We start from the raw sequence: 13,616 nt of genomic DNA, 5'->3' as shown, positions 1-13,616 counted from the left end.
CTATGAGAATGAAGGTGGCCGAAATAGAGCACCAAAGCTATGTCTACATTTTTATTAATTTTAAAATGTATAATATTAAGAATGATTTTAGAGTAAATAAAGACGATAAACTGTCTACAAGGTTCTAAGCAACACTCCTTAAGTAGAAGGAATAAAAAAAAATCAATTTCTATTAAAGATATCACATTTCGAACTTGAGACTTTGGCGCTTGCAAGCAACTATGCCGAAATTTTGCACACAGAGTATGTAAAAACTAAAAATTCATGGAAATTCGAGGAACAAAAAAGGTGGCCGAAATTGCAAGCTGGCCGGAATTTGGCACACTTACTCTATAGCAAATAGCTAGAGACTTGCGAAAAATATTCTAGATTCCTTCAACCCTCTACTTTGCAATTACGTATAAACATAAGAAAAAAATAATTTCAGGTAGTCAGAAAAAATTATTTTCTTTAAGGGACACCGGCGTTCCAATCGTCCTTAAAGGGTTAAAAAGGTCTTGGAATTCCGACAAATCTGAACCAGTTCCAGTTGGTTATGAACAGGTAATAAACCGATTCATTTACCAGTAATATATTACCGGTAATTTTTATCCGGAATTCAATTACATTACCCTTAACCTATTATGGGGTATCTTATAAGTGATTTGTAAATCGATTTAAATCGATGCGCGGTGGTAAACGCTAAATGATGGGAAAGTACTTTTGAGGTGTAAGCATTTAAGTCACGTGTTTGAGCACTTCGCAAAACGTGGGACGTTTTGACACCCCTTATTATTATTATGATCTTCCGAAAACTTAAAACACTTTTTTGAAAATTGAGTATGAAACTTCCAGCCTGATGTAATATATTAGAGCTTTCTCCAATTCTGATTTTGGATCCACACGATCTACTCATTACTCCGTTTTAGAATAGTGAATGATGAATGTGTCACCTTTTCGAGGAGGAGAAGAGGTCGATGGCTATGAATGACCTAGGGGAAGTGACATCAATGGATTTGCACCAGTGCTTCTCAACTCTAAAATTCTATTCATGAGAGAGATCTCTCTCTCAAACTCCCTCCAAATGGTTGGCTAAATGTGAGTGCCACCTTCATGTGGTCCCCACCATCGCTAAGGTACGAGACGGTGCTCCGGGACGCGACTCTCTTCAGAGAAGCCACCTTTCACGGAAGACCCGCACACGGTGTGACCGTATAAAAGCTGGCACGTCGTGCAGAATCCTTTATTCACACAAAACATTTCAAACAAGCAAGGTCCATCTGTGGATACCAAGTGATCTGGATTTCTTTTTTATTGGAATTGTGTCAAAAGTGATTTGTGATTCAATTGGACTTATTTGCGGATTAAGGACATTGTGTCATCCTTGAATTTTTTTATCAGTGCAAAGTAATAAACACAGAAAAATGCTGCGATTTGTTGTAAGTGCTCAATTAAGATTATATTTGAAACAATTTGTGCTGCTTCATTAAATCTCTTCAAAAATTTGTGTGATCTTTCTCATTACGCCTCCATTGTGCTTCTTGGCTAAGAGGACTTTTCTTAGTTCGGTGGAAAACCTTGACCACAATTTGCCAAATTTGCTTCAAAATGAGAAAAGATGGTCAATTGATGAAAATTTTCAGGGCAAATTACAATAAATCATCCAATTGACGTGTCATTGTGATCGCCCAATTATGCCCAATTTCCGTTTTCATTGCGAGCTTTTTACCTTCTCTTGATTACTTCACCTGCTCTACCTGCTTTGAGACAATCTTTGCAAGGAAAACCAATAATGCAGACGATTTGGTTTATTAATAATTATTAAAGTGCACTATGCTATAGTTATCCAATTAGCGTTTCAAATACCCATTATCCTTGAATTGATGCAAGCAGACGCCAAGATTTATTGTGACAACAATGCAAGATCATTAAAATGTGTCTCATCGTCTTCAGAACTATGTGCATAATTCCCTCGAACATCATTGTACGCATCATTGTGCTAAATATTCCAGTATTTACCTTCTCGTCACATGCAATTATCGCTCTTAAATTAATTCACTTCAATTGAGATTAGAATCATCAAAAGGTGCTGAAGGATGACAAAGATTGCAGAAAAATCTGCGTGTTTTATTCTTTCCTTTCATTTTTTTCCACACTAATCATTTAGCACTAATTGTATTTGCCATTGCTTGATTGAGACTGAAGAGGAATAATTGATTTTGATTGCACTTTGGACCACAACGAGGCATACTTAAGAGCGTATAAATCAGTGCTTAAAAGCATCTGACAGAGGCTCCACACAAAAGAATCACCATTGCAAGAGCAAAATGAACTCAATGTTCCATTTCGCCACTCTATTCCATTTATAATGATACACAAAGGTCAAGCGATTGCTAAGCAATAGATCTCTTCAGTCTTTCCCCTCGTCAAATAACAACGATGATCACCTCAAAGTAAACGACGAAGTGAGGACAAGATGACTCTAAAAGAACCATTGAAATCTCCTTTCAAGGGGCGCACAGCTACTTAAATTTGTGTTTCACGGAATGAAAAATTCCCAAAATAAAAAGAAAGAATTTTAAATCGAATTTTATAACGGATTATTTCATTCACACTAAAAGAATAATTTTTAGAGCATTAATTTTTAAAATTAAATCACCCTAACGAGCATTTTTGTGCAATTTATAGTTAAATCTTCTAAATATGCGGCGGTTGAATTTAAAATGTCTAATATACCACATCGACCAAATTTTTATAAACTGAAAAGAAGTACATCACTAAGAAGATTTTACCCTAAAGCATTCGAATTTGGAGGACTCTACAATAAATTGAACTCACGAGAAAATTTATTAGTTAAACGATAAGATACGACTAAGCAAACGCTTTGGGGATAACTTACAGAAAATATAAGAAAATTATATTTTACAATATTATGTGTAGCAGCAGAAAACCTCATTTTGTGGATTCTTATTTATATTGATTCAGTATTTGAGGGTATCTCTGTGACTAAGACGGCGGTGGACGCGAATATAGCTGTTTCCCTAAATAATTTTCAGATTGTTCCAATCAAATTGACCTATTTTATATAAAATAAGTTTGATCAATTTTATTATTCAATTTTCTTCACGAAATTCCAAGATTTTATTATCAATAACACGAAAAGTCGTCTGTTGGATCAGTAACTAGTCTACCTGCAATTTCTTTGCCTCTTCATTACCTGGAAACGACTAGGAGGAAGTAGGGCACCTTTGAAATTTCGATTTTCTCCTATTTTTAAATAAAATTAAGCCTTATCGTGATATCATTTAGCTCCACAAACAGATCGAGAAGCTAAATTACATAATGATATGGCACAGTTCCACTTATACATGGGAGAAAAATCCCAATTTCAAAGATACCCCACTTTCAAAGATGCCCCACTTCCCCCTACGCATCAATGTAGATAACCCAGCCTCTGCTTCAATCGATGAAATATTGAAGAACTGAACCTATTGTTGCAATTCTCGAACAAATTAAAAAAATGATCTTTTTCAAATTCCGGACAAAAGATTTTCAAGTTTAGATATATTGCAATTTCCTTATACTAAATTTAGTAATTATGGGATAGAGTATGTTGAAGATTAATTTTACCGGAGATGTGGGTAACTTTGAACTCCGCGAGTGACTTTGCACCCCTATTTTTCGTAAGCTTTTCTTTAATTGTAGCGCTTAAGAATAGTCTCTAGGCATAGGCCAACTTTAAGTGTCCCTATGGTATTTAACTATCCTTAAATGCTTTAGTTCAAGAAAAGCTTACGAAAACCAAGGTGCAATATCACTTGCATCTAATTGTTAAAATAAATTGTGTGTTTTTTTTTTTTAAATAAATTTAAAAAAGGATTAAAGGTTTTAAAACATTAAGAGAAGTATGTCAGGCTTGAAACACTTTATATTTTTCACATATTCTTTTAATGAATCTGACCAATCTATTGAAATATAAAGTATGAAAATGAGAAATATATTAAATTTTCGAAGCTAAATTGTGCACGAGACCTAAGACCCTTCCCCTACACCTTATTTCATAATGATTTTTAGAATAAAAGTATCTTGCAATTTTCCTAATCTTAGTTTTGGTATTAGGATTCAAAAACAATAAGCATATCATAAAAAAAATTGAGTTCTTGTCTCAAGAAATTTGATTAAAACTAAATTATAATCATCAATTATTATTTTATATAAAACGCGCATCAACTAACTATTGGCTGTATCACACATTAACTTATAACAACTTTCAATTCATTTTTTGCATTATTTTTGTCACCCCTCTCCATGGATACTTTAACTCTCTCTCACTATTCTTATTTTATGCTACTTTACGACTCATCCTTCTTTTCTTTAAGTCTAATTTTATTTTAAATGACTTCCTCTATCACCTTGTAACTTTTATGGATTATGTAAATTATTTCTAATTCTTTTATCGCAAATTTATCAAAGATCGAACCGAAAGTTTCTGCGTCTAAAGCTATCTTGTCCATTTAGTTACTGAAATCCTTACATCAGGGTAAAGTTTTCTAATTCTGAATCATTTCTAATTCTGTAAGTTGAGATTTGCTTACTGTTCTTGCTAAGAAAAGCTGAAATCTAATATTTGTTTTGCCTTTATTTTTCTTTTTCGTAGTCATTTTCCCTGTTTGCCCATCTGTATCTTTGCTCTAAGAACCGAATTAGACTCTGAGAGAATCCTCCAGAATATTTAACCTATAAATCTTGAGAGTAAAGATTTATTTTAAACTGTTTTACACTCAGGACATAGGATCACCAATTTGAGATCATTTGCATAAATACACTTTACCTAATTCTCAGTCTATTTGGGACATAACACAAAGAAATCTGAATTCGGAAAATTAAATGGTTTATATCAATTGTTGAGTAAGATGACAGTAAAATAAAGTCAATAAGATTTGTTAATATTTAAAAAAAATTTTGAAATTTTAACTTTAATTTTAATTTAATTATAATTCACTGCTACTTTAAAGTCGGATTGAAAACGATTTTTAAAAAAAACTCGTAATAAATTTTCGGAAACTCTCGCTGAGATTCTTTACAAGCTTTTCCATAATCTTATTTTCCTCAAGGTTTTCTAGTATTTTTAGTTTCTAGAATATATTGCGTAAAATAATCTTATCGTATAAATATATTTTAAAAAATCTTTTAGGGCTAAAAATCATTTATTTAAATTTTTTTTAATTATAATTTTCTTAATTATTTTCATAATTTTTTTATGATACAATTTAGGTAACTTAATTTTCGGAATTATATTCAATAAATAAATAGATAAATTTCAAACATTGGGTTTTGAAGTCAGACTAATATTCTTAAGTATTCAATTTAGGGTAATTTTCTCAAGAAAATGACTTTTATCCGTTTGTATTTGGTCGGAAACTATTTAATTTTTTGACAGCTGTCAAATTTAATTTTTTTAACATTAATTTATGATAATCAAAAACTTTTAAATTTCTCCTAAAAAGATACTTTTTGTATGGTTAATAACTTTTTTTTCATCCAATAATTTGAAGATAAAAACGCTAAGTGAACATTTTCCCATTAGTTCTCCGCCCCTAGTCTTCTTTTAATTGCACTCCAGCATGTGATTCACATAATTTAAATTTTTTGAGACACCATGGCACGATTTGTTGTCACAAGCTGTTGCATTCAGACAACACTTGGCAGTCTCTCATGTGAAAGAAGAAGAAATCTTTACTGGCAACATGAGAGAATTCACATAGAGATATCACCTGTTTTTTCGAAAAGAAAAAACGATATTTCAGTGGACAAAGTAGCATAAAATATGTGATTCTCAGTAGATTGCACACAAAAATACCACAAGAAGAAATATGTTGTGATGTTGCACATGAAAGAAGGTGCATCTTTTGCCAGTTGGTTTTGCATTACAAACATTATTGAACAAATTGATGATGATACAGCTGTTACAATGACGAGACTTTCAATGGGCCAGTACCAATCAAAAGACACACAACACTATTATACAATACTCAATTGAACCTAAGCAATATAATCAATTTTTCTTCCATACACCTTTCATCAATGATCACCCAGAGAGTTGGCCTCAACGGAGATCATTTCTTTTTTGTTGCTCTGTGAGAGCTCAATTCTTGGGTGAAGGCATCCGCTCCTCCAGCGGAACCCAGAGGCACAAAGAGAAGTAGCAAAAATTAAGAAATAGTAGCATGTGGTCGTAGTAAGAAAAAAAAAACTACGTCAGTGTACCATTCATAAGCATCGATCAATCTTTCTTTGGGATGCACCATCGAGAGTTTTATTTATGGTTTGGATCTCGCGGGTCTTTTTCCCTCCTGCGACAACTTTGTTCCAAACAATACCCAATAATCTGTCGCAATACCTTCTGTCGAGTGCCATCCCGATAAGAATGACACATAAAGATGTAATTTATTGTGATAATGGGACATAATTAATTGTTGGGCAATCTTAATTGAGTAAATTAAATTGATCCATGGCACTGGAGGTGCCTGGTTGTGGTGAATATCAGTCAAGACACCAAGTGGAGGCGCCTAGTACTGAAGCATAATTAACGTTTCAGTTACATTGAGAGGAAATCTATCAGAAGAAATTTATGTAATTGATCGAATCGGCGGAATTAATTTAAATTAAATTTAATTTTGACTACATGAACTGCAAGTATTACCAAAAGTTAGTAGCAGAGAAAGACCAGAAGGATATTTCTTTCGATTGATTATATTAGTAGGAAAAATAACTATTTTACTAAAAAAAAATTACTAAAATTTTAAAATTGTTTTTTTTACTGATTCGTATTCGGTTCAATTGTGTAATTTGTAATGCGTGTCAAATTACTGTAAGCCATTGTTCAATTGAAACACGTAATATAACTTCATAAGCAACATGCAATGGAAATGTTATACTTTTTCGAATTGTTTTATATCAAACTTTTTAGAATATTTTTTTATTTAAGAATATTTTATTTATTGAAAAGCTTTACCGGCATTTAAATGAAAATAAGTAATACTAAATATTGTAATACTAAATATTTAGCTTAAATCTGAAAGCTTTCCTTATCTCAAAATTAGGGATATAGTCTAGTCAATAAATTTTGGAAATACACAAACACTTAAGTTTAATTTATTTTTATTTCTTTAATTTTTCTCGTTGAGAACCAAAAAAATAAGAGTCATTTGCAAAAAAATGTTACTGTAAAATTTTCTTTGTTTATTGAAAAAATGTAAATAAGGTAAAGTGCCCTCGAGTCGACCGGTTCCTAGACTCGACCGGTGGGTCAATTTTTAAATGTTTGATGGCAAATTTACACTAAATTGTCACTGATTCATATTATTTATGGAATAATTGACCTATTAATGTTAGATCATACGCCAAATATTAATGCAAATATAAATAAATTGAATAAATAAGTTGGATAAATAAATCTATCGGTCGAATTGTGGAACCGGTCGACTTGAGGGCACTTTATCTTACTGCATAATTTTTGTTTTTTAAATATCTTTTATTTGTAAGCAAATCAGACAATTTTTTTAGTTTGTGTATTATGTACATTACATATTATTTTAATATTCATATACATTTTTAAATCGATAAAGTTTAATAATTACATACTTTCTCTTTCTTACTTTAAAATTTATTACTAGTATTTTATAAAAATAAGAAAAAATAAACTACTGGTAAATGATATTTAAAATTTTAAAAAAATTACTAAGAATTAGCAGTTTTTTAATCCAAGATTAATTAATTAAAAATTATGTTATGTGAAATCTATGTTAAATATTTGTTTATATGTTTTTTTTTATTTGCTGATCGTAAATTTTTTTTCACGCCATGATTGATTCTATGTAAATTATCACAAAATACGGATAATTCCGAAATTTTTAATAGATTTTTTTAAAGAAAAATCCGAAAATTAAATTTAATTAGACCATTTAACAAAAGTAATGCATTCCAAAATTTAATTAAAATTAATTTTATATATTTTTAAAAATCATTATTCACATATTTTAAATACTGTAGACGCGGGTAACTCTGACCTCCGGGGGTGACTTTTCCCCTGCTGTTTGTAAGCTTTTCTTTAATTCCATCACTTAAGAACGGTCTTCATTGATCAGATCTGCCATGTCCGATCAGCAAAAACCACCCTTAAATGCTAGAATTAAGAGGTTACGTGGGTCAAACAGACTAAAAAATACAGCATATTTTCTCTACAATATAATAAAAGAATTATTTAATTCAAACTCTGAAAGGCATGTAAAAGTATAACATTTAAACTATATCGGCCCTTGGAAATTCCAAGGGGCTAACTCACTTTTTTGGGATTTTGAGATTGTAATGCACTTTGAAAGAGAATTTAATAATTTTTTAGATATTTATATAAGTCACAGAATTTCATTATTGGAAATATTTTTTTCAAAATTATACTCTTTTTAATTGCTTGCAAAATTTTGTTTGAAGTAAAGGGGCACAAAAATACATTTATCGTTCATATTTTTGGGAAACAGGGCACTAACTCAAGCAAATTGATCCCTTGTCATTCTTAGTCCTGAAAAATTTGCTCATCATTAAGAGTGTCAAGGAGCAAACTCAGAAAAGAAAACATATTTTGAAAGATTAAAATGTCAAAGTTGCATTGTGCAATTAATGCTCTAATGAATAGAAAAGAAATAAATCGGTTTTGTCCAGAGTCCAGATATTAAATTTTAGGGCCCCGGTCAAAAATCCCGAAAGCCAAAATCCCGAAAGCTAAAATCACGAATTTTTACTCTCACGATTGCACCCGTGCTTGCTGAAAGCAAAGGGAAATTTTCTATGTCTTGGGAAATTATTCTACACATTATTTTCCATATAATTTCATCCCTTTCAGAATTTTTAACGTTCGGGATATTGGCTTTCGGGATTTTGAGTTACGGGATTTTGGCTGCCTTTTTTAATTTAGATAATTATTTAACACAAAATTGAATATTTCATGCTTTCTCTTGAAAAACGAACTTAACGGAGTAGACCTCTTGCAATTTCCAAGGAGAGATATGTCCGTAGAAAGTTCATGCAAAAATATAATATAATTTAAATTAATGTAATTATATAAAATACTGATTAGATAACTATTTTACAATATAAAATTTTTTATATGTTTTAATTTTTGAATTATCTCTGATACAATTTACATTATTTCTACACTAATGAGAGAAATCCGAAAAAGTTAAAATAACATTCCGGAAATGTTTATTTTACCCTGCAGTATTGATCCAAAATCGGTGTAAATATTATGCTTTTTTAGGTGTATTAGGGGTTAAAGTTACCCTTTTTCATGTCAATTTTGCCCTTCATAGGGTGTAAAATTAACATTAAAAAATGTTGATATATTTTTACACCTAAAAAGTGTTAAAGTTATGAGGAAAAAAAGTTAATCGAACCCCTGTTTTTTCTCAGTGTATTTAATTTATATTAAATTTTTGATATTATTAAAAATTATTTGTAATTTTTATATTAGGCTCCGCTGTAATGCTTTCATTTATGTTTTAGATTTTTATTTTTTGAACTCTGAATCCTTGTTTTCATATTGTTTTTTTTTTGATATTGCTATATCTGTTTCGGTTTTCGTTTTTAGATTTCTGAAATAATATGTAGTATAGGGGGTGGTAGGGCTACTTTGAGCTTTGGGGCTATATACGATTTTTTCGCATAGTTCTAAAAGAAACTGGGCTATAACGTAATGTAATTTAGATAGATGAAGCAATTGTAGATTTAAATAAAATAATTCCATTGCAAGGCCCTGCTTTCTTTAGAAATATGCGAGAAAAATCGTATATCAATGTAGCCTAATAGCTCAAAATATCACCACCTTCCCCTACTGTCCAAATATGTTTACGTATTTTTGATTAATTGTTACTGAGAAAAAATCTATTAGTTGGTACCCAAAAGCACAAATTAACAAAAAAAAACTTTTTTTTATAAATGCTGGACTTTTATTAAGCAATCTTTTTACTATTTGAAAATTACTGATCAGTTATGTTTCTTTTAATGCAAATTCTCATATTTTTGATATTTAACATCTTAAATATCACACATCTTAAAATAGTCCCGAAGCTTGACCGCGAAAATTTGATTTGGGTGACCGAATTTACGTATTTCAACATGCGAATTAACAAACAAAAGAGAAATTTTGACTTTGTACGCCTAGGGAAGTACGCAGACCCATAAGATTCATAGTCACCTAACCGATAATTCTTATGTACCACGAATGACCCAGTTAGAAAATTTTAAAAGAAGCAGTGACACAAATATTTTAAATTTCCTAAGGACTTTATTATTTTCAATTTAATGTTGTAGCGAAATATGCAGTTTTATTGGAGTTATTTTTTAATTGGAGCTATAAAAGTCATCGTGTAAATTTATTGCATAAATATTTCCACAAGACTTCCCATTCAAAGATCACATGAATTCGAGACAGATTAATGTCATTAAACACTACATGAGAAAGAAAATTTGCAAAAAAAAAACTCCATTTCTTTAAAGGCTTTGTGTGCAAAATAGATTGTGGATTGCTCAAAAGGGTGTTTGCCAATTTTTCTGATGCATAATTTTAACTTTTTTTTTAGTGTCTTCTTGTATGTGTTGCCAATGCTTTTGGTGATATTGGAGCTGGAAGGAATCAGTATTTGCCACCGGAGAAAGGCTACAACTATGACAAGCCCAATTTGCCCTTCCCATCTGGACAGAATCCCACGCAGGTGCCCTTCCCACGACCTCCAATACAGCCACAGCAGCCCCGTCCACCAGCTCCTCCGCGACCATACCAGCCACCAGCTGAAGATGTAAGTATTCCAATTGGCATTTTCAATGAGGGAGGTGTAGTATCTGGTGCACTTGATGCACAAACAATCCATGAGACAATGTTTCTGTTTGGATTTGCAGACGGTTAAACCTCTATCGTGTTAGGAAATGCTGGAATTTTATGACTCGTGACCTTTTGAATTGTTCTTAGACACTGCGAGATTAAAATATTGGTCGAATAGCTCACGAAAAGATTTTAGAGAGTACATTTGTTCGTTTTGCCTCATGCATTTTCAGTGCATAAATTTAACACAACTCGCACGATTGAAGTCTAAACAAGTAATATCAATTTAAAGAAATCTATAAAGAAAATGATGTTACAAATTTTTATCAATTTTATTTAAAGTAAGGTAAACTTACTTGTAAAGGTTAGTTTTGATTATTAAATTATTTAATTGTTATCATTTTTTAATTTTTTTCTTAAATCTTAATTCAAATATTATACGTTATTTAGATCAAAAATTTAATATCAAACCATTTTTTTTAAATCAATCGCACTTTTTATTTTCCTCTGATGAAAAGAAACTGAAAGACTGCAGAACCCTTTAATTTATTTCTTAGCCAGATGATCTAAATCTGTTTTGTAATGTGTTGCTATTGTTTTTTGTTTGACAGTTTCAAAATTTATGATTCAATGCGCAATTTTATAAAATCAATACCTGAATGATTTAGAATTACACTTATACGTTCTAGAAACAACACTTTAATCGCATTGAATCAACACATTATTGCCCTAGAAACTATTCTTATGTGTACTTAAATCAACACTGCAATTTTACAAAGTGAATGCCTTAATGATATATAATTAACCTCTTTACGTTCTTGAAACAACACTTAAATGGTGTAAAATCAACAGTTTGTTGCCTTAGAATTAATACATCAGTATTCTGGATAAATAGCCGAAATATTCCAAAATCAAAGAGAGAATGACATAAATTCAACATGCAATCGTTCTAGAAATAATAAATCAATAATCTTAAAGCAATACTTTATTGCACTAGAAGCAATTTCTAGGTCTCCCTAAATTTATAACGCAATGTAATAAAAGTAATTATTGAATTATTTAATTTATTTATAACCCATAGACTATTAGAACATTTATGATACTAAACGTAGGAATTGACTAAAAGGCGGGCAGATGGAATTATTTTGAGCTTTGGGGCAACATTGATATACAATTTTTTCTCGTATTTCTAAACAAAAGTCGACTTTAATGTAATGTTATTTGGATAGAGAAAAATATTGTAGTCTTTGTGTAAACAAGGACTTTAATGAACACTGAGAAAAAAAGAGGTTGCGATTAACTTTTTTTCCTCATAAGTTTAACATTTTTAGGTGTAAAAATATATCAACATTTTTTAATGTTAATTTTACACCTCTTTAAGTGTAAAATAACACGAAAAAGGGTAACTTTAACCCATAATACACCTAAAAAGCATAATATTTACACCGATTTCGGATCATTACTGCAGGATAAAATTAACATTTCCGGAATGTTATTTTAACTTTTTCGGATTTCTCTCACACAGTGAAGAGAACACCAATAAGTAATACAATTTAAAAATTAGTGAAAAAAAACTCAAAAAATATGTTGAAGTGGCTAAGAGTAAGCAGACGAAAGACGGATCTCAAATTGTAAAAACGGCTGTAACTGACCCACTTATGAAGACCCACAGCAAAGGTTGAAAACTTTATCAAAAATTCAAATTCTTTTAATTTATAAAAGCAAGAATTCTCTAACGAAAACCGGAAGAGTCGCGACTAAATTGCCAATAGCTCTAGATTTAAAACATTTGTTTTACAAATATTCTCAAAATTGTGCGAAATTCGGATGTTAGTTTTACCCCTATGTGGTATTAAATTAAATACATTCTTGTATAGATTTTACCCAATCTCGGTGTAATTTTCAGCTAATAGATGGATCAATTGTGGTGTAATATCTATTCCGAATTTTCTATATCTTCATTTATTCTTCTTCCTCAGCACCACCATCATGAGCCAGGAATGCCCTTCGAATTCTCCTACGCCGTCAACGACGTCCCAACCCAGAATGACTATTCACACAAGGCCGTGAGCGACGGAGACGTGACCCGAGGGGAATACCGTGTTGCTATGCCCGATGGTCGAGTCCAAGTAGTCCGATACACAGCCGACTGGAAGAATGGTTACAATGCTGAAGTCACGTACGAAGGTACCCCAACCTATCCCTCAGGCCCCTACGGACAGGCGAGCAACGACCAAGGCTACAGATACTAGAACAAGAGAATTTCGAGAGAATTATTAAGCTGTGCTAATAAATGTAATGATTGTAGATGTTAATTTAGTTGCCGATGATACTCAAGACAAGTATTACTAAATGAGAATTTGAATGTCTCAATGACAAACCCTTTAATTTTGTGCTCTTATACGCTATTGTACAGAATGATTTCTTACTTCTTTAATTATGTGTAATTTATAGAAATACAATTTGAAACAATAAATGAAGATTTCATTGAATTTGCCTTATGTCATCAAGTGGATCAGGTGCAGTAAAAAATTGACAATAATAAATCAACTTCACAACATATTTAATGGGGGCTTAAGTAAAGCAGATACTCTTTCTAAAATATTCAACTATTAATGCAAATTTTTCAAAAGCAAACAGTTTAGAGATGGTGTAACTGCAATGGTAGTCATCTCTAGAGCAAATGCAGATGAAGTCACTTCACTTTTGTCTTATGCATGGACACTTATCAAAGATGCAAATCTTATTCAATTGCTTCTGAATA

At 31.3% G+C, this 13,616-nt stretch overlaps 1 protein-coding gene across 1 annotated transcript; it reads left to right on the top strand.

The window, feature by feature from the left end:
• The first annotated feature begins 1,151 nt into the window (after positions 1 to 1,151).
• LOC129803830 (pro-resilin-like) lies at positions 1,152 to 13,344 on the top strand. Its single transcript, XM_055850642.1, has 3 exons — positions 1,152 to 1,418; positions 10,614 to 10,829; positions 12,832 to 13,344. The coding sequence occupies exons 1-3, from the start codon at positions 1,404 to 1,406 to the stop codon at positions 13,102 to 13,104; spliced, it is 504 nt and encodes a 167-aa protein (XP_055706617.1). The 5' UTR covers positions 1,152 to 1,403; the 3' UTR covers positions 13,105 to 13,344.
• The last annotated feature ends 272 nt before the right edge of the window (positions 13,345 to 13,616 follow it).

The sequence above is a fragment of the Phlebotomus papatasi genome, chromosome 2, assembly GCF_024763615.1.
Source record: "Phlebotomus papatasi isolate M1 chromosome 2, Ppap_2.1, whole genome shotgun sequence".
Classification (NCBI taxonomy): Eukaryota; Metazoa; Arthropoda; class Insecta; order Diptera; family Psychodidae; genus Phlebotomus; species Phlebotomus papatasi.
Note: the sequence above shows the minus strand (reverse complement) of the source record. Positions and strands in the feature narration are given on the sequence as shown.

Coding starts and splice junctions, on each gene's coding strand:
- LOC129803830 (XM_055850642.1), top strand. Junction 10,830..12,831: donor ACCAGCCACCAGCTGAAGAT/GTAAGTATTCCA, acceptor CTTCTTCCTCAG/CACCACCATCATGAGCCAGG.